At 40.9% G+C, this 21,823-nt stretch overlaps 1 protein-coding gene across 5 annotated transcripts in view; it reads right to left on the bottom strand.

Moving 5' to 3' along the window:
* Positions 1 to 21,823, bottom strand: part of LOC124712068 (atlastin) — a 160,507-nt gene that overhangs the window by 46,583 nt on the left and 92,101 nt on the right. For 4 of the 5 annotated variants that reach the window (XM_047242387.1, XM_047242366.1, XM_047242380.1 and 1 more), the window contains 2 exons: positions 10,432 to 10,667; positions 8,591 to 8,725 (listed from right to left, as the gene is read on the bottom strand). In XM_047242387.1, the coding sequence (XP_047098343.1) occupies positions 8,591 to 8,725; positions 10,432 to 10,667 (371 nt within the window). Of the gene's footprint in view, positions 1 to 8,590; positions 8,726 to 10,431; positions 10,668 to 11,092; positions 11,201 to 21,823 lie in introns of those variants that run through there. The other variant, XM_047242395.1, reaches the window with a different exon arrangement.

Raw genomic sequence — 21,823 nt, 5'->3', positions numbered from 1 at the left:
TGTGTAGGGACTGTGGTTGTTGTGAGCGGACGCAAGGAGAATTGGCCACTCTTCGGGGGCAGGTGGAGGCTTTGTCTGTTAGGCTCATCGAGCTCGAGGCGCAGGCGTCGGCTCGTAGTGGCGTTGGGGCAACTGTGGTGAGACCTATGCCTACTTCGGTGGCCTTGGAATCACATGGAACCCCTGATGTCGCTGCGTCTTCCGGCAGTGAGCATCTTACCGGTCAGCCATCACTCCAGGGTGAATGGCGGACAGTGGTGGGCTCGCGCGTGCCTGGCCGAAAGGCGAAGGTGGGATCTGGCCGCGTGGCAGCTGCCTTACCCCTTTCCAACAGGTACGGGGTGCTTCCTAGTGGTGATGACATCGTTTCCGAGCCACCACAGGGTGCCTCGCCTGTTGGGCCAGTGGCCGATTCTCCGGCAAGGTCCCGACAGTCACAGAGGGCGGGCCTATTAGTCATAGGGAGCTCCAACGTTAGGCGGGTTATGGAGCCCCTCAGGAAAATAGCGGGTAGGTCGGGGAAGAATGCCAGTGTGCACTCGGTGTGCTTGCCGGGGGGTCTCGTCCGTAATGTGGAGGAGGCCCTTCCGGCAGCTATTGAACGCACTGGGTGTGACCGGCTGCAGATAGTAGCACATGTCGGAACGAATGACGCCTGCCGCTTGGGTTCTGAGGCCATCCTTGGTTCCTTCCGGCGGCTGGCTGATTTGGTGAAGACAACCAGCATCGCACGCGGAGTGCAAGCTGAGCTTAATATCTGCAGCATAGTGCCCAGAGTCGATCGCGGTCCTCTGGTTTGGAGCCGTGTGGAGGGTCTAAACCAGAGGCTCAGACGACTCTGCGACTATAATGGTTGCAAATTCATCGACCTCCGTTATTGGGTGGAGAACTGTAGGGCCCCCCTAGACAGGTCAGGCGTGCACTACACACCGGAAGCAGCTACTAGGGTAGCAGAGTACGTGTGGCGTGCACACGGGGGTTTTTTAGGTTAGAGGGACCCCCCCTTGGGCGAAACGATAAAATACCTGACGGCTTACCAGAGAGGACATTATCATCGTTTATAAAGAATGTCCGTCCTCGGAGACCAAAAACAGGAAAAGTTAACGTAATATTGGTAAACTGCAGGAGTATCCAGGGCAAGGTTCCTGAATTAGTATCTCTTATTGAAGGAAATAGTGCGCATATAGTATTAGGAACGGAAAGTTGGTTAAAACCGGAAGTGAACAGTAACGAAATCCTAGACACAGAATGGAATATATACCGCAAGGATAGGATAAACGCCAATGGTGGAGGAGTATTTATAGCAGTAAAGAATTCAATAATATCCAGTGAAGTTATTAGCGAATGCGAATGTGAAATAATCTGGGTTAAGTTAAGTATCAAAGGTGGGTCAGATATGATAGTCGGATGCTTCTATAGACCACCTGCATCAGCAACCGTAGTAGTTGAGCGCCTCAGAGAGAACCTGCAGAACGTCGTGAAGAAGTTTCGTGATCATACTATTGTAATAGGGGGAGACTTCAATCTACCAGGTATAGAATGGGATAGTCACACAATCAGAACTGGAGCTAGGGACAGAGACTCTTGTGACATTATCCTGACTGCCTTGTCCGAGAATTACTTCGAGCAGATAGTTAGAGAACCAACTCGTGAAGCTAACGTTTTAGACCTCATAGCAACAAATAGACCGGAACTTTTCGACTCCGTGAATGTAGAAGAGGGTATCAGTGATCATAAGTCAGTGGTTGCATCAATGACTACAAGTGTAATAAGAAATGCCAAGAAAGGAAGGAAAATATATTTGCTTAACAAGAGTGATAGGGCACAAATCGCAGAATATCTGAGTGACCACCATCAAACGTTCATTTCTGAGGAAGAGGATGTGGAACATAAATGGAAAAAATTCAGAAACATCGTCCAGTACGCCTTAGATAAGTTCGTACCGACTAAGGTCCAAAGCGAGGGGAAAGATCCACCGTGGTATAACAATCATGTACGAAAGGTACTACGGAAACAAAGAAAGCTTCATCATAGGTTTAAGAGTAGTCGAATCATAGCTGATAAGGAAAAGCTGAACGAAGCGAAAAAGAGCGTAAAGAGAGCAATGAGAGAAGCATTCAACGAATTCGAACATAAAACATTGGCAAACAATCTAAACAAGAACCCTAAAAAGTTTTGGTCATATGTAAAATCGGTAAGCGGATCTAAATCCCCTATTCAGTCACTCGTTGACCACGATGGCACCGAAACAGAGGACGACCGAAGAAAGGCAGAAATACTGAATTCAGTGTTCCGAAACTGTTTCACTGCGGAAAATCGTAACACGGTCCCTGACTTCAGCCGTCGCACGGACGCCAAAATGGAAAATATTGAAATAAACGATATCGGAATTGAAAAACAACTGCTATCACTTAGTAGCGGAAAAGCATCCGGACCAGACGAGATACCCTTAAGATTCTACAGTGATTATGCTAAAGAACTTGCCCCCTTTCTATCAGCAATTTATCGTAGATCGCTGGAAGAACGTAAAGTACCTAGCGACTGGAAGAAAGCGCAGGTCGTTCCCATTTTCAAGAAAGGTCATAAATCAGATGCGAATAATTATAGGCCTATTTCGCTTACGTCAATCTGTTGTAGAATAATGGAACATGTTTTGTGTTCTCGTATTATGACGTTCTTAGATAATACAAATCTCCTTCATCATAACCAACATGGATTCCGCAAACAGAGATCATGTGAAACTCAGCTCGCCCTATTTGCCCAAGAAATTCACAGTGCCGTAGACACTGGCGAGCAGATTGATGCCGTATTCCTGGACTTCAGGAAGGCATTTGATACGGTTCCGCACTTACGTTTAGTGAAAAAAATACGAGCCTACGGAATATCGGACCAGGTTTGTGACTGGATTCATGATTTCCTAGAAGAAAGAACACAACATGTCATTCTTAACGGTTCAAAATCTGCAGATGTAGAGGTAATTTCGGGAGTACCGCAGGGAAGCGTGATAGGACCTTTATTGTTTACAATATACATAAATGACTTAGTTGACAACATCGGTAGCTCCGTGAGGCTATTTGCAGATGACACGGTTGTCTACAAGAAAGTAGCAACATCAGAAGACTCGTACGTACTCCAGGAGGACCTGCAGAGGATTAATGCATGGTGCGACAGCTGGCAGCTTTCCCTAAACGTAGATAAATGTAATATAATGCGCATACATAGGGGCAGAAATCCATTCCAGTACGATTATGCCATAGGTGGTAAATCATTGGAAGCGGTAACGACCGTAAAATACTTAGGAGTTACTATCCGGAGCGATCTGAAGTGGAATGATCACATAAAACAAATAGTGGGAAAAGCAGGCGCCAGGTTGAGATTCATAGGAAGAATTCTAAGAAAATGTGACTCATCGACGAAAGAAGTAGCTTACAAAACGCTTGTTCGTCCGATTCTTGAGTATTGCTCATCAGTATGGGACCCTTACCAGGTTGGATTAATAGAAGAGATAGACATGATCCAGCGAAAAGCAGCGCGATTCGTCATAGGGACATTTAGTCAGCGCGAGAGCGTTACGGAGATGCTGAACAAGCTCCAGTGGCGGACACTTCAAGAAAGGCGTTACGCAATACGGAGAGGTTTATTATCGAAATTACGAGAGAGCACATTCCGGGAAGAGATGGGCAACATATTACTACCGCCCACACATATCTCGCGTAATGATCACAACGAAAAGATCCGAGAAATTAGAGCAAATACGGAGACTTACAAGCAGTCGTTCTTTCCACGCACAATTCGTGAATGGAACAGGGAAGGGGGGATCAGATAGTGGTACAATAAGTACCCTCCGCCACACACCGTAAGGTGGCTCGCGGAGTATAGATGTAGATGTAGATGTAGATGTCTGTGTCTCAAAGCAAATGGTGTCTCATCTAATTCTCACATGGGAGCTGATTTCTGAGGCACAACACGGGAATAAAGCTCAGAGTTTCACAGCTTCTCCTCTCACACTCAGTAAGAGCACAGATATATCCGATTTTGTTCAACTTGCTATTTTTTGTGTGTGTTGCGGACATGCAGTGCAAGTTATGGATAAGCTCCTGGATACAAAGACACTGGATTACGTGAAAATAGGTGCAATATTTTTGGAGCCATATATGAGTATATGGACGTCATGAATTTCTCATGGAAACACCTTCAATCTGTGGCCACAGATGGTGCACCAAGGGCATCAGCAAGTTTTTGTCTCTTGCTTAAAAAGTGGACTGAAGAGTGACATGGGAAAAAGAGAGCTACAGCATACCGTGTGTAGTGTACAGACCACATTTGGTCAGAAATATGCAAAATAAGAAATGGTTTGCAGTAGCTCCAACTGCAGGAAAGCAAAAGTATTACATCTTACAAAATATAACACGGCTGTCGCAACGATGCGAAGCGAGATGGCCTGGTGAGGTGTGGGAACAGCTGACACAGCAGTGCCTAAGCAGGGGAGGGTGGCAGCCTTTGCAAACCAGCAGCCACCAAAATGCTTAGTCTATGTGCCACATAATGAAGCAAAGCCTACATGATCTCAGCTCTGAAGCATATAAATACCTAGCCATTTCTAATTAAAATCAGTTGTGTTAGTATCGCATCTCTATTGCCTAGGGGCATCATTTGAAATGCTGTTCCTGGACCACGGTTTGACTCTCCATCACAACAGTCCTCCCTGAAACCACAGGACCTGGAGGCACCACCACATTGGACCACAGCTGGTCGTGGACATCAGCATGCTGGCCATCAATGCGGGGCAGTGGACCAATGCCGTTACATCACATGCCTGCCACCTATTGGGCAGTGCACGGTATGCAAGTCGTACCACAATATATGCGGCTTGCGGTTAACCGAGACTGCCCGGCCCTGGAGCTGCTGTCGACAAAGGCAGTTGTGTCACATGCCGCTGCCCGGCTGATACTGACCTCTGTCAGCAGTGTGGGGAAAAATCACAGATGAGGTCACTGGATGCCACAGCCACATTGCTGCTTCCTGTATGGAGCCACAGTGAGGAGCCGAAATAAAGGAATTTAGAACATCACGCTGTTTGACTGGCACTTCACTGTGTCCCTCACCACTTCAAATCCACCACCTATTACAACTGTGTCATAAATCAGGAAGCATTGTGTGTTGAAACTGTGGAACTTTGTCATGTAATGGACACTGCTGTGAAGTGACTGAATTTTGTACAAACACACAGAGACAGCCACCATCAGTTTGAACAGTTTCTTCAAGACACTGAAGTTAAGTATGGCCTTACCACTGAACTGTTCAGTGGATCAGCAGAAGTATCGTTTTTCTTCTTCTTCTCCTCCTCCTCCTCCTATTTGTGACTTAATTGCTTTGTTTCTAGACATGAAAGGGGAAGAAATTCCTTGCCTCAGAGAATCAAAATAGATATCAGACCTCACTTTTCTGGCTGATAATTCTGCATGTGAATACACTGAATGTGTCATTACAGGGGGAAAATTTTTGTTGATACTACACACATGGCAAACACAGGGTGTTCAGAGATAAGCTCCATTTATTTGAGAGGCAAGTAGGGAACTGGGATCTGATGTTTTCACATACCTCAATTCTCTAAATTTATCTGCTGACCTCCCCTTTGTAAACAGTCAACTTATAATTAATCAGCTAATAGTTTTGAATCATGGTTACAATAACTGACATATCCTGAGAAGAAACTGCAGTGTTTCAGTACTCCTTTTTCAGTTATACCTGATGACCTGCCACCCACAATGTAATTCAAACTGACTGACACACAAAATTCAATGTTGTTAAACGACAGGTACTACAATAGTCAGAATTTGTATCAATGGTATCAAAATGCAACAGCAGAAACATTCATTCGGCTTCAAAGGAATGCACCTGGAATTACGTGCATGGTCAGGTCAATATACTGTTGTGAGCAGCTATTCTCTGTAATGAAGAGGATAAAAAACAGGGAAAGATCATTGCTTCAGGAACCTACAATGAAGGGTATGCTGTGCATTGCTGCAACAAACAAGATATCGCCCCACATAAGGGCATCAGTCTCACAAAAAAATCTGTAAGTACATAATCTTTTGTTAGTTGGGCAAAGGTTACTTGATAATTTGTTCTGTTCGTCACTTCCAAACACGCTGCTCACCCCTTACCAGCTAATACATTTTTATGGCCCTCAAATTTTAATTCTGATTAATTTCATGTACATTACACTACAATTAGACTAATTTAACAAAAGCCATGCTCATGATGGGATTTGAATTACGGCTTGTTTTTCATGATGTCACGCTCCGTCCAGCCCCTTCACTTGTATCCTCGTTCACTGCAGATGTGTTCACATAACCACAGCCCACAGCCGAGAGGCAGTGCTCTGAGGGCAAGTGAGTGCTCCCCAGCTCACAAGTGAATGCATAAGCTGGAATAGTCTATAATACGCGACATACAATGTGGATCCTTCGCTTCCCCAAGTGTTCACCTACTTCTTAAACCACTTGCAATGTTACATCCTGGTGAAAAATTATATCCAGCACAATGTTTAGGTTCTTATACGTTGTTACGGTATTTAGGTATATCACCAAGCTGTTTACAATAGAGTATGGCCTCGCAGTGGGTAGGATATCTCATCTAAATTAAAACTGACCTACTTCGTAATTTACAAATGGATGAGAGTTCACCAAATATGCTTTCAATATTCCCCATAAAGAACACTGGCTTAGTGCAGAGAGAGGATTCCCCATATGTTTAGGTACAACTGAAGGGAATGTCTCCAAGTCGTTCGCTTTTGCTTTTCTCCCATGGCATTGCCAAGGAGGGACAATTCCCAGTGTCGTAACGATTTGCACTGAAAAGTGTTATGTCTGGGAAGATGGCTGGAGGCATGCAGTCTCCGGATTATAACTTCAGTCTTTTCATGAAACAAGGTACTGGGCATAATACCACCTATTCCAAATAAAGGCTCTCCCTGCAAATTTAGTGACGAAGATATGAACCAAAAATCATTATTATACTACTCAAACAACTACTGCACGATTCCTGGCCTGTGACACGACAGTTATCCTGCTGGAAGATGCCATCACAATCAGGGGAGATATCAAGCATCAAGGGATTCAACAGGTCCACACAGCTATCATGGTGCCTTTGAATATGACCATAGCTCCCATGAAAGCCCAAGTGAATGTACTCCATAGAGTATTACTGCCCCCAAAAGCCTGCATCTGTGGCATGGTGCATGTTTTGTGGAGCTGTTTTTCATGATGATGGCGTATTCACATGACCGTCAATCTGTTCTAACGAAGAAGAGTGATTCATCCAACCAGACAGCGCATTTCCACAGATCCATAGTCTAATATTGATGATTCTGTGCCCACTGCAATCGTAAATGATGTTGAGGCAACACAAAAAGACATGTGGGTCATCTGTACAGGAGTCTCACATTCAAAAATGTGCGCTCCACAAAACTTATGCCTGCACCAGCACTGTACTCTATTGTCAGATCTGCTACAGACAGCTGTGGCAATCGGCCTGACAGTGCTGGAAAGCCTCTGTGTTCTGTGATGAGGAAAGGACATAACACATCTTGTCACTTACTGTGGTTTCACTATGCTTAAACCAATTCCCATAGATGCCCACAGTAGTAACTTGTGGATGCTCAACCAGCTTACAACATTTACAAGACGCTTATTCCCCATCAAAGTCACTTATGTCAGTGGAATTACTCATTTGCAGCCCATAAAAATGATTCCCAAATCATCTCTGTTCCACTTATATACTTACCTTACCACATAAAGTACCCGCAAAGCCACCAGGCAGTGTTCAGTCTCATGGTGGGTGTTTGTCATGTTCTGACTCATCAGTTTGTGTGTGCTGAACTACTAACACTACAAAATACAGGAATTTGATGGCAGATGGGTAAACCTTGCATGGAATATATTCAAAATGTCCATCACATGTCTTACTGAACTGGTTAATGACAAAATACTTTTAACAATATGACACGTGGGGCCAAACCTACAAGGGATTATTATAGATTGCATATCCTTTTGAAATCTAAGACTTTTTGAAACTGTGACATATTGTCAGAGTTATCTGCTATAACACAACATGAAAACATGCCAAGGAAGTTATTGGGATATTCAGCAGTGAAAAAAAAAATTCACTTTTTGCAAGTTCACAGGATGGATAAGTGTACGTATCATTAACACTGTTGTTTAAGCATGGACCGTAACTATTAATTCTCCACTTACATAACAAATGCTACCAATATCTGTGAAAAAAGAAAGTTTGTATAATATGGCATAATTATATCAACATGCTATCTTCTACAATTGCCCATGTTGCTGTCAAAATAGTGTTCAAACCAATTTTCTGGAATTCATGCACTACCAAAAACTGATTTGTATTTTATTTTGTGATCTGTTCTTCGTAAATCTAGTGTGTGTGTGTGTGTGTGTGTGTGTGTGTGTGTGTGTAATATACTGAAGGTATTGAGAGAGGGGTTGGGGGGGGGGGGGGGGGGGGGGGAAGTAATTACGAACCAATATTGGACTGTTTATAATAGTATGAAAAATAACAAAACCTGTTCTCCAGTTGGGAGATCCACTATGAACACTTCAGACCACAGCAGGATTCCAGTAGTATCTCTCTCGGAACCACCACGCCATGAGAAACCATCCAGGGGCATTTCATCTGTCCCCATCCAGTCAGCTCTTCCCTGTTAGCAGAAAGTCATATACATTAATTTGTGTGTTTGCTAATATTCTAATTTTGTAGACACTACTAAACTTTGACCAAAACATGAGACTAAGTACCACAACTACCAGAAGGAAAAATTTCATTAATTTGAGAGAGGAGTTAAGTACAAAAGAACTGAGCAAATTGGAAACACACAATGTGTTTATTGACTCCCCTACAGACATCATCTACTTTCAGGTGTGAGAAACAAAACAGACAATAGACTTATAAGTTTCCCGAAGTTCTTATTTAGAATATGTGCACATAGTGAACACTCAGCCATCCTGGATTTAACAATACTCCAATAATTATTTTTTGTAGTCAGTCATCAATCTGTTCATGAAAATGTCAGCTGTTATAAGGTGAGAGGAGAGGCAAATCTGTGCCTACTGCTTGTCCTGCAAATAAGATAAATTTTTGTCCAAGTGTTATTTCATATTAGGAGTTGAGTGCTGGGTTTATGCAGCAGAGAGAGTGAAACCACACCAAAATTTGGCAAGATGAGTGTGTGAAAGTATTGAAAAATAGACACTCAGTATGGTATTACCAGATCCACAACTGTTCAACAGGTGTTTGAATTCAAGGAAGGAAGAGTAAGTTAATATCTTGTTGCGAAGATCATTGGATGCATTGCACACGCTCAAGTTCTAGATCAGCTATGTCTCTTAGTATAGCATGCTACTATTTTGGGTCAAATATGGAATTACTGGCAAAATAGAATTAGATGCTGCTTTAGGCAAAACTATGTATACACTTCCAACATAATCTGAATTACAGCTCTCAATATCTACACTAAACCATGTGAAAGTCGGGCAAATAAACTGTGGCAATGGTCTTTAAAAAATCTCTGCTAATTAAAAGTTCATCAAATACAGCTTATATTTACTCAATGCTAAAATTTCAGCTAACTAATGTAACAAAATAAATGTGAAAGAAATGTTTTAGGCTACACTATTTGAGATAGGAATACTGCAATGCATTCAAGAATGAGAATAAATTACCTTTGAATCTAAAGTCTAGATCTTTGACACCACCCTTTTCAACATTTCAGTGCTCTTACTTTCAAATACTGAGTGATCAGTATGTTACAAAAAGACGTAATTTAAAATTATTGCAAGCAGTACATCATAATTTCCATGGGAATGCTCAGAAGGAGATGTAACTTCAAGAGTAAAACATTTTATCAGTTCTTTGTATTTTAGCAAATCACAGCTTTACATTTGTATATTTAAGTGACAATTAAGTGGAAAGTGTGCCACAGTGAGGTCATCAGTTGAGTTATAACCTTTATTTTGGTCAGGTGGCAAATTGTTTACATAATAAGGGAAAAGTAACTCCACACTCACTATAGCACCATAACATATTTGTGAAATATGTAGGCTCAACAAGTCTTGCAATGAATATTATCAATATTTCCAAAGTAACATCTCTTTTCATATACATACACAAAACTGAACTGTGCAAATAAACCTTTCAAGACAATGTAGCAGTACAACATATGAATGTTTATTAACATGATGTGTCGGTAATTCAACATACTTTTGCTTCCCTTGAACGTGAGACAGATTTGAAGTTCAGGAGAAAAAGAAGCAGGGAGCAGCACAGAGCACAATTACAAATAGTGTGAATAACATCAATTCCTTTTCTAATTGTTCTACAGTTATCATTGCAAATACGAATACCAACCTGTGCCTTCAGGTAACGCAGGAAAAAATCAAGCAGAAAAGATTTTCCTTTGCGGAAGGCTCCAGCCACAGAAACAACAACTACAGTCTTGTCTTTCACATGATCTTGCAGTAGTATTTCCTGAAGTGCTGCTTCATCCAGTTCAAAAGTGTGATCATCCTTAGCTACAACTATCTGCACGGGTCTTGCTCCCATCTTTTCTTTTCTTCCCCTGATGTTACTATCTCCGGCAGCAGCTGAAACAAAACTAGAGCATTACAAAAATCTAGACATGCTTACAGATATACTTAAACTTTTGTTACTAGAGATGCATTCTCAGAACAGGTTGAAAAATGCCAATAACCTACAGTAAAAATCTGCTTGGAAAGATAGAAATCTATTTCCAGAAGAATAGTAAAAATTATTTTGTTTCTTTCATTTTGATGGAAGGCATATGCCTGCTTGAAGGACACCAGAATGCACAAATCAGATGGCTCAAAGTGACGTCATGTGTACAGTTGCAGTCTTTTTCAGGTCAAAATAATGACTCAACTAATTTCAGAGCAGAATACCGAAGAAAAATACAGGTATCATGTGTGTTGTACACGTGCTTGTAGGAGAAAATACTCAGATTTTACGACAAAATTTGGAAATAGTCAGAAGTCTAAATAAATAAACTTACGAGCAAAATCATGCGTGCAGCGGTGTGTCCCAAGGACGACGGCAAACCTGTTCCAAGTGACAGCGGTGTTATGGAGGGGATAGGCGCGCTTGGGTCGTCCGCGTTTGCCGAAAGGCTTCGGACATGCTGTAGCGGTGCGCGCTACCCACTATGTACACTTCGGGAACTACAAAAGCATGAAATTTTTACTTACAGTAAGATCGCCAGGGACTCGCAATGTCCTCGCATTTTCGAAGACGGTAACAATCGCGAGCGGCCTCGAACTATACCTACCTTAATTTTCGTCACTTTATGTTAATTCGTGCCGCAAACCTCTTATGTCCACATTTTTTTTTTTTTTGTGCAATTCGTGTGACACATGAATTTTGCACTAGGAAGACTGGAGCAATGCACGAGGCGTGGAATTATGAAACTGCGTAACTGTTCGCATATATATGTTTGTAACAGTGTCATCCTTTTAATGAATGGAGAAAAGTAGAAATATGGACGTAGAAAATAAATTATTTGAATTTTTGCAGCGGTAGATTTAGTCACCAGTTCTACGCCAAAGGGCTCCACGCTATTCTCGAGGGCACTAGAGACAGTGCACAAGCTTAGGGTGAAAGAAATCCAGTCTAAATACGCTATCATTTGTCTGAAAACCATACCGCTATTCGACTGAAACTTTGTATCACGGAAACCTCCAAAAAGCTGATTCAGATCGAGATTGTGGATTCCAATCCCGCTTCTCTGGAGCGAACGTTCAGTTTCTTTAACACTGCGCCAAGAGGCACGTTGCAAATAACAACATAGCAATAAAACTTCGACTACTAAAATTTCTGAAGTTAATTTTTTACGTGAATTATCAAAACCTTTCGAAATTAAAACAAGTGCATGACAGGGTATGGGCTGCCTGCATCATTACGCAATTGCTTTTTGGAGAAAAAGAACAGGAGATGAGAGCAGGAAATAAAGTGAAAACTTTGGAGAACAAGTGACAACCTTGAAATTGATTGCTTAGCTTTTAATTATGATTTATCAATTTTAGAAGAGAATCTACAAGATGCAGCAAAGCAGATAAACATCGCCGAAGATGCAACAGAAAAAACTGGATTACAAAATTTTTTTGAAAAATTCGTACAAATAACCAACGTAAAAGGTGCACCAAAATATACGAAATCAAAATATGGAAAGATAAATTAAGATCCAGAATTTAAATACCTGATAGAAACAATCAAACCAGATGCCCTGAACAAAGTAGCTAACTCAAACAGGGCCAGAAAAAATGGAAGCAGCAATCCACTTAAAAAGGGACATGTACGAAAAAAAAAACTCCTCATCCATTAATACAAAACTAAGGCATTAAAATGTGGTAAGTAAAACTGGGCGTCCTTATGCCTAAGAATGTCTCGACATCAGCACAGTCAAAAAGTCAAATAATTTGAAGAACTCGAAAAATTTTGGGTCCAAAGTATGAAAAATGGGATCTGGAAATTGAGAAGCAACAAGGAGCTCTACGAAAAACCTGAGAGTATAACAAATGTTATAATAAAGCGAAGGATTAAATTTCATGGCAACTTAAAACGAATGAAAAAAAAAAAACTGACAAAAAACCCAGACATCATGGTTTATAGAACTTAAGAAATATCGACAGCAGTTGGAGACAAGAGAAAGACATAGGAAAAGAATTCAGGGAAAAGGTAAAAAGGTCGAAGGTTTCCAGAACAGGGACAAGTTATGAACACAAGGAAATAGAGCAAAAAAAATTACAGAAGCTGTTATAAATCAGCTATTTCACTGGTCTGAATTGTCCGAACACAATAGGAAAACAATATGCAACAGTAGAGGGGACAGTGTCTTTTTGCATTTCTCTATCGTTGACCCTGGAACAAAATTGTGTTAATTACGCTGTGAGGAATAATGTTTTTTGTTTAGTTTCGTATTTATGAAAACTAGCTGAAGAAATAAAGTTTGCTTTAAAAGTACACCGAAAAAGTTCCTTCTCGACACCACAACCAATTGCATGGAGGATTTTCGTTATCACTTTCGTTATAGCACAGTGTAAAAGAAAACGTTGTTAACACAGTATTTTTCTCTATACTATATACAGAATTCCGACAAATAGACGGAGTAATATTATACATTCAATTTTTCTATCCTATTGAGAATATAGCGAAATTACGTTCGGAGCAAGAATCTGAACACCTAGTTACGGACAGACTTGCAGCCCAATCACGAGACTTTTGACAAAAAAAATTACTTCAAACGTTCAACCATGCGTTTACGACCTGTATTCGTACATCCATTATATATATATATATATATATATATATATATATATATATATATATATATATCCGAAGGGACGCTGCATAGTAATTCGGAACAACACAGGCACTGCAATATCGCAAGAAAAAAAATTGTTTAGGTCACCTATGAAAAGGCGATGAGTTGGTCGCTGCTTACTGTCAAGTTTCCGGCCCGTGCGGATGTATACAAGTTTCGTATCCTCTCACGATTTTGTTGTTAGATTTTAAATTTCCTCAGCCGAATTTTTTGAGCATTTTCTTACATCGACTGACAAGAGTGTTTTTGAGGTTGTCAAAGTGTGAGGAAACCACCAGCAACAGATCTTTTTCAAACTTTAATCATGTAAGAAAAATCGATATTCCTAAGAACACCCCTTCGTCATGGTCACATGACAGTCATCTTCAATTAGCTTGCCCATAGCGTTTCTACAACGTCCGCTTCAAGACGACTTTCACAAAATCCATCCATGATGGAAGCAATACCATGACAAAATCAAACTATTCGGCCATTGTTAGACGGTTGAAGACAAACTTCCTATGTTGCCCCAGGTACAAGCTTACTATCACGATGTTGTCTGTCTGGAGGAACGGGATCATGAACGTCGTAAACTTTTGCCTTTCAAATCAGTTTCAGTTACCCACGGCCGACAACAGCAATGACTTGGCATAAGGGAGACGTGGCAGTAGCGTAGGCCTCTGGCAGTTGTCTATGACGTCAGCACAATGCGCTTGGTTCGACTAGCAACCAGAGATGTTAAAGCGATCTAGGGAATTAAACATTGGCAAGAAAGGCAGTGTACAGAATAGGCATTGACAACACTTGAATTTTTGCTACAATGCATAAATAAAAATGCTGTAACAAAAACCCACAAACAAGGTTTACATGAATCATTTGACTGACTTTACGTCAGATGTAAATAAAGATCGTAAGTAATGTGATGTGATTTCTGAAGTTAATTCCGCGTGATTGACTTTTAAGTATTACTTTAGAGCTGTGTTGACGATTTCATTTTAATATACAAAATGAAATACTGATTGACGCCACGACGTGCGCACGATTTGGACATCACTCTTATTATCTGAGGAAGGTCAATTAGAGTACATCCTAAAGTTATAGTATCTACGTTAAGTGATGGCAAGGTATTGCACGATTACATTTGAAGGTAGACTGTACGCTCTCGGCATCATATAATAGTCTAAAAGACCATGTATTGTTGAAATCTACTACATCGATCACTCACTGGAAGACCCTGCGAATAGCTATTCGCAGATATTTATGTTCACACAAACACATTAATCTCGTTGCGGAGATGTCAGATAGATTAATTGGAAGAGTCGTAAGTGAGCTTCATTTACACCCAATAAGGGCCTAGAGTACACATCTTAGGAAACCCGGCTAAGTCTAATTAACGGAAGGTACCGAAAATATTCTGAGAATACGTGAGGCTTGTTTCCTCAGTGCGATGGAGTCCCCGAATGGATTGAGCAGGAGATATCACTAGAGCGGCTGTACATCACGGAACGGATTATTTTAGTTCAAAGAATGAAGCTAGACGCGTGAAAGATCTCTTGCGCGCGTCGTTTGGTGATGATCGTGTGCTCAGCCGCCACTTTCGTCATGCTTGGCCTCCCAGGTCCCCAGGCCTCAGTCCGTGCGATTATTGGCTTTGGGGTTACCTGAAGTCGCAAGTATATCGTGATCGACCTACATGCTGAAAACAACATCCGACGCCAATGCCTCACCATAACTCCGGACATGCTTTACAGTGCTGTTCACAACATTATTCCTCGACTACAGCTATTGTTGTGGAATGATGGTGGACATATTGAGCATTTCCTGTAAAGATATCATCTTTGCTTTGTCTTACTTTGTTATGCTAATTATTGCTATTCTGATCAGATGAAGCGCCATCTGTCGGACTTTTGTGAACTTTTGTATTTTTTTGGTTCTAATAAAACCCCATGTCATTCTAAGCATGTGTGTCAACTTGTACCTCTCTATCTACGTTATTCCGTGATTTATTCAGTTTTCAAATTTATACTGACTTTTTGATCACCCAGTATGTTTATACGATCAGCGATGACTAATTCAGAATGGTGTTGTTTAATAATGTTGACCTATTCACACAGACTGCAGACTGGAGTCCCAGAAATCGTTCAGAATATCACTAATGTTATCATTAGCTTGCGTTCTGGCAACTTTTTAACCCACACATTTCCACACCTTACGAGAGCGTTACAAACATAATGACTAATATAACTTCGGTATCTCATAAGCTCACAAAATTAGATGTCCTCCTTCCTCTGTGTTCTGAACAGAAAGCTGCCAGTTCTGCTAAGAGTAAACATCTGATACCCCGGTTGTTACTTTTATCGATGGATAACTGCCGCTGAATCTCAGTGGCAGAGCATTGTGTCATTGTGTACCAGCACTTGCAAGTAATTAATGCTGTTCCGTGAATCCCTCTGCTGTGCAGGAACTTAAAAAATAGTACACCAGCGATCTGGATTGGATAAAATATTGAGACACTTGCAGAGAGCATTAATTTATGTCCAGTTTAATACTTTTCAAACATTCTCACTATTTCCGATTTCTCTCTTCATGTTTCAAAACTAAACTAAAAAAAAAATCGAAACTTCCTGGCAGATGAAAACTGTGTGCCCGACCGAGACTCGAACTCGGGACCTTTGCCTTTCGCGGGCAAGTGCTCTACCAACTGAGCTACCGAAGCAGGACTCACGCCCGGTACTCACAGCTTTACTTCTGCCAGTACCTCGTCTCCTACCTTCCAAACTTTATAAAAGCTCTCCTGCGAACCATGCAGAACTAGCACTCCTGAAAGAAAGGATAATGCGGAGACATGGCTTTAATTTTTTTATATACATTTCTACACATTGATCTTGCCAAAAGCCGAGAAGCGATTCTTCTTAGTGTTTTAGCTCTCTGGAGCACTCTGGGATTCTCTCTGTGTGACCCTGGGATGCTCTCTGGGGCACTCTGGGATTCTCTCTTTGAGAGTTTTGTATGCATTTTGTTTACTGGCAGAAGTAAAGCTGTGAGTACCGGGCGTGAGTCGTGCTTCGGTAGCTCAGTTGGTAGAGCACTTGCCCGCGAAAGGCAAAGGTCCCGAGTTCGAGTCTCGGTCGGGCACACAGTTTTAATCTGCCAAAAGTTTCATATCAGCGCACACTCCGCTGCAGAGTGAATATCTCATTCTAAAAAAAAAAATCGTTGGTTTCCAACTTCGGCACATAACATTTTGAGAGCTAAAAGAACGGTGCTCTAGAATTTTAACACCTATATTACGGCAGAAATTTCAGCATATCACTGAAAAATTTTGTATCGGCTGAACATAATGCCGTATTTCTGTATTGGAACGATTGCTTTCATCGCCTCTACCATCATTTCTGTGGTCTAGCGATTAAAGCCCATGATTACTGACGCTTGTAACGAAATAGCCCGTGTATTATATACCACGACACTCTTTTGTACGTTCAAATAAGGACGAACAGACTCAGTAGGAGAACTGCTCCACGTACTACTAATTCTTGATATTTATGCTCATAATTTTATAATGTTCTCCTTATATGCTCGTGTACCGATAAGTGACAGAATGGTTTCTGAAATGTGGGAATTAGAACCATGTTTGCGACCACCTACGTATCTTGACGGTATTATCTTGGAAAGGGGTTTAATTGTGGCTAATACTTTATTTACTTCGACAATGAATATGTCGTGTACGAAAGAACCGCAAACTCAGATTAATGAGGAATACAAATTGATACATATCTGGTAACACAATTAGGTTCAAAATTTACGTATCTATAAAAATATAACCGTTCGATAGTTAACCTTTCAGTAAAGTTCAGAGAGGACGCAACATTAAAGCACGAAGATTCCTGAAACTGATGGCCTTTTCTTAACCCATATGCCCAGAACGTGTTCTACAACAGTGTTTTATAATTTTCACGTAAGTCATTTATTAGCGACCACAGACAACATCTGTAATTTGTAGTTGTGAGTTCTGAAAGAAGATTTTTTTGAGTGGATCTTCAATGAGTATAGGACACACAAAATCTTACACTACTGTGGACCAGGAATAATCAAAACAGAACAAATTACAGTGCTTTAAACTAAAACGCTTTTTGTATGCTCTACATTTTTTCCATTTTTTTGTGCACCCAAACGCGTTTCGCCATAGTCACAAGGCATCTTCAGTGGGCGTCAGATCAGCGACTAATTCGTTATATCTAAGCCAAACAGCTTCCTCTCTGATGATAAACTGGATGAAAGTTTGCAAGTTTCCGTTCTGTCACTGTTTTCTACGTATAAAAAGGAAACGTGCAAACTTTCAACCAGTTTTCTGTTTGGCTTAGAAATAATGAATTACACGCTGAAGACTCTTTGCTACTAAGGAGAAATGCGCGTCTGAGTGCTCAAGAAAAATAAAAATGTGAAGCACGCAAAAAGCGTTTCCTTTTGAACGACTGTAATTTATATACAGCTGCTTTCGAAAATGGCAAGAAATGAAACGTATTTTCCGCTGATCAATGTTTATTATTAGACATTAGATAATCAGTCATTATTTGTAAGTTACGAACCGTTAAGTAATTGTATTAGGTTGATAAGGTACATAAAACAATCATTACGCATAAACTCTGCAAAGCATTTGTCATGCACGTTTACATTTGTGGAACATTTTGGCAGTTATTTTTAAAAAATGCGTATCATCTTCCGACCTGACCAGTAAGAATATATTGACCTTGACGAGTCGCAGCAGGCTCGTTATTGACCCTGTGAGCATATATGGGTTAATTTGTTTGAATTAATTTCACAAAAGTCACTGTGTAAAATTTCTGCAAATCTGTTGCTTCGAACCTGGAGTTACTAACTACGCATTTTCGACTTGTTTTAAGATCTTCAAAAACGAAGCTAAGCAATTTCATGCCCCCTAGTTTTCTTGGGTATAAGGGAATCTGTAGGGCTGAACTCCCGTCAGGCGGGACGGAACATGCATATTCCACCAAGAATCTGAGCGGAGGTCATGTGCTGAAATTCCGATATCAGTTCCTAGGGACAACCGCTGATATTTCTGGGATGGTGAAGTCTAGAACGAGGCCCATCCATCCCCATGCAGTCAAGTGACATGCTGCTCAGATCAATAAGCAGTGGCACACACACACTCAAATCGCCAGAGTGGTTCATCAAATGACACGCACACCAGCCTGTAAGATAGAAGAGCTTTATTTATTGTCTCTGTGAGCTGAGAGAGCCTTTGTTTGAAATAGCAAATTTTAACTGCGGTTTAGAAGCTCGAGCCAACTTATTTAAAACTTTCCTCGCAGAGAAGAGAACTGCTATTCTCTTTAGGATGTGGACAGCACACCCTCATTTTCGACTTAAACGGAATATAGCAGCAATAAAACTAGGTTCGGTGCCTATATCAGTGCTACTCATATAGCGAGAAGCAACATATTGCGAGACTGGTTTAGCGAGACCGTATGTGCCATGCTCTTAACGAGTGCGGCATCCAAAACTAAAGGTTGACTCCTTTGAGCAGTGTCTGGGACAGAGTGGTAGAAATTGTAGGTACACAAAAGAACAAGTTCAGGTGGTACGACACACACTAGCCTTCCTCCTGTTTACGTACGGCAGCAACTCTCTCTTCAGCGACAGATAAAGGATGTTGGCCTGAGTGGATAACGTACATCTTGTGAATGCAGTTATTGTTCTTGGACATACTTCAATTATCTAAAAATTGGAAAAACATGTCGTCAGCATTCTCCACGCAACGGCAACGTTTCTTGGAAGCACCAACACACCGGTACTGACTAACATACCGCAAAAAGTGTTAGTAGTAGTTTGAACCTTTGCTGCAGAGCATGTATGGGAATATCTTAACATGTATAGAAGGAAGTTTAATTTTTTTAAGCTGCAGTCTTGCAGTACGAAGCATTGGCCTTCGCATGACATGTTAAGACAGCAGAAATAACACACCTTATACGATTTTGCTTTTGTACATCTACACAATTTTTCTAAGCATCTTGGGATGAAAAATGGTCTGAAAGTCCTACATAGCAACAGCTGTGACTCCGTCGTGAAAAAAGTTAAAGGGGCATTTTATTCATATTGTGGTGCTACTGCCACTAAATTAATATTGTGTTAAGTTTAATTTTCTAAGCATAAGTCTAAAGAATTATCGCAGAAATGTGTAACTGTTAGAAAGTTTACACAAATACAGCATACTGACAAGTATGTTCTCATTCTTTTGCCTCTATCTCTTTATTAGAACGTCCATTTCCAAATAATATATGTAATTGCGAACTCCGTGGAGTCCGTCTAACAAGACTGAAAGAGTGTATACAGTATTCTGATAAATATTTCTGAGGATGTGAACAGTTTTGAAGCAACAGTGAAGGTATGAATAGGATAAATTAACACAAAACCGTGAAAAGTATAATTCAGATACAGTGGGACCCCATTCTACACGTATGACAGCTGTGCTTGTGTGTGTTGTTCTATCGTCGAAGCACTTAAACGTTTGAGCGAAAAGCAACTGCGTACCGGAAATTCTACTAGCAAGGGGCGAGTCGACGACCAAATTACGTACAGACACTTGATATTTTCCAACTGTATTCTTGCGGTAGAAATGTCTAATCCATGACAGTCAGTACATAAACGGTGCAAAGGGATGTTTGAAGGAGGACATTATTTCAACTAGAACGGCATATATGCTGAGAATATTGTTTATTTGCACCAATAGTGGTCGATTTCCACTATACAGACATTTTCAAGTGGACTTGACTATGGAATCAGCGAACGTCACGTAAGCTTTAATACTACAAAACCAAACATTACTTGTACACTCTTGCGCTTGTAAACAAACACGTTGCCAGCAGTGCCATAACAAGGCAGTCATTTTAACGGCTGTGGTATCAAACCTGCAGAAATCCAGTTATTCTTGATAAACAAATCTGTAAGACAAACTTTGACGCGAATTAGTAAATTAAAAGTGTCCTAGCCTACTGAGTTTTATATTGTAGATAATTTTAAATGCCTTGAAAAATGATCAACTTCAAGGAGTATTTGAAAGAAAAGCTACACTTTCATGTCACGTCTCCATCAACTGACATCGCAGGAATTCGTTTGTGATCTTGTTGAAGTAACTATCCTGGCATTCACCTGACATCATTTAGGGAAACAGGAGGTGCCGAGTAATGTGCAAATCAGAGTTAAAAACAGAAAACACAAAGGTAATTCAGTTTCACAGCCGGGGCGTGACGGTTCACTCATTTTCCTGGTAAAAACTAGTAAGGCAACTACTTAATGTAATAACGGATGTACTATTCTGATATAGCTATAATCTTTGTAACAGCGCTCAAAGTGCTGCATTTGAATAATTGATAGCATTGTCCAAACTCTATCGGTTCTTCTTTTACTGTTTCGCCGTTAGTCGCGACAGTCTGACTCAATACGTTTACATGTGGCACATCTTCCGAAAGACGAAAACCTAATTTCGCAAACAGTTTTTCGCTGTCGTGTTTACATAATGAAGTCTGAAGTGGATTTGTTTGCCCAACTAAATACGGCGTCTGGAAAACAGCTGTTGCAGTTTATGATTTAGTTAGCACAATCACTATTTCTCTTCAGTTAGACTAGGTGTAAACAGCTTCAGTCTAATATTTCTTCTTATCCTTCACTATATAAAATGCCACTCCGTTCATATTAGCCGAAAATTTTTACAAACAAGACGAAACCTGACAGCCAAAGCAATACGAAAGACAAAAAGAAGTAAATCTTACGATAATGATTATGCGTCAGCATTCAAATTTACGGTCGTATATGAATAGCAACATTACAAACCCTGTTCTTTCAGGTTTTGCACGTACGTGTGCACAACACAGCGCTGCTGATGACGCCTCTAAAATTTATTAGTGTGAATTAGAAGAGCTTAATGTTACTTTAAATTGAAGATAAACAGCCAAGTAACAAAATATTACCGCAGCAGACAAATCACCACTGCTATATACAATTGTAGCACGGAAGGCCACGGGGAAGCGCCCGCCTTTCTGCTCGGATGCTCAGTGGCAGTTAGCACGCAAAGCGGTGGGCAAATAGGTTACATCCGTAAAACAAGAAGATGGGGTGGGGGGGGGGGGGGGGGGGCGCGGCACCCTTACGAAGACATGCGCGAACTGCGATGAATAACCACGTGAATGATGCAGTCTTTTAGCCGGACTACTCAAAACTGATCATAGTAGTAGGCGCTTGGCAAAGAAGTGATAGCTTCATTTTATGTTAACGGTAAAGAGAATGCACTTTCCTGCGAAATATTCTGTCCCGCACCTCGCATTGGACCAATGCTTTTCGTTTTCATGGAGCATCAATCGCTGCGAATACAAAGACTAAGCAGCACCGACGGCACAAAGGCAAGACGCGTGG

Source organism: Schistocerca piceifrons, chromosome 1 (assembly GCF_021461385.2).
Source record: "Schistocerca piceifrons isolate TAMUIC-IGC-003096 chromosome 1, iqSchPice1.1, whole genome shotgun sequence".
Lineage (NCBI taxonomy): Eukaryota > Metazoa > Arthropoda > Insecta > Orthoptera > Acrididae > Schistocerca > Schistocerca piceifrons.
The sequence above is the reverse complement of the archived record's forward strand: the minus strand, read 5'-3'. Positions and strand labels throughout refer to the sequence as shown.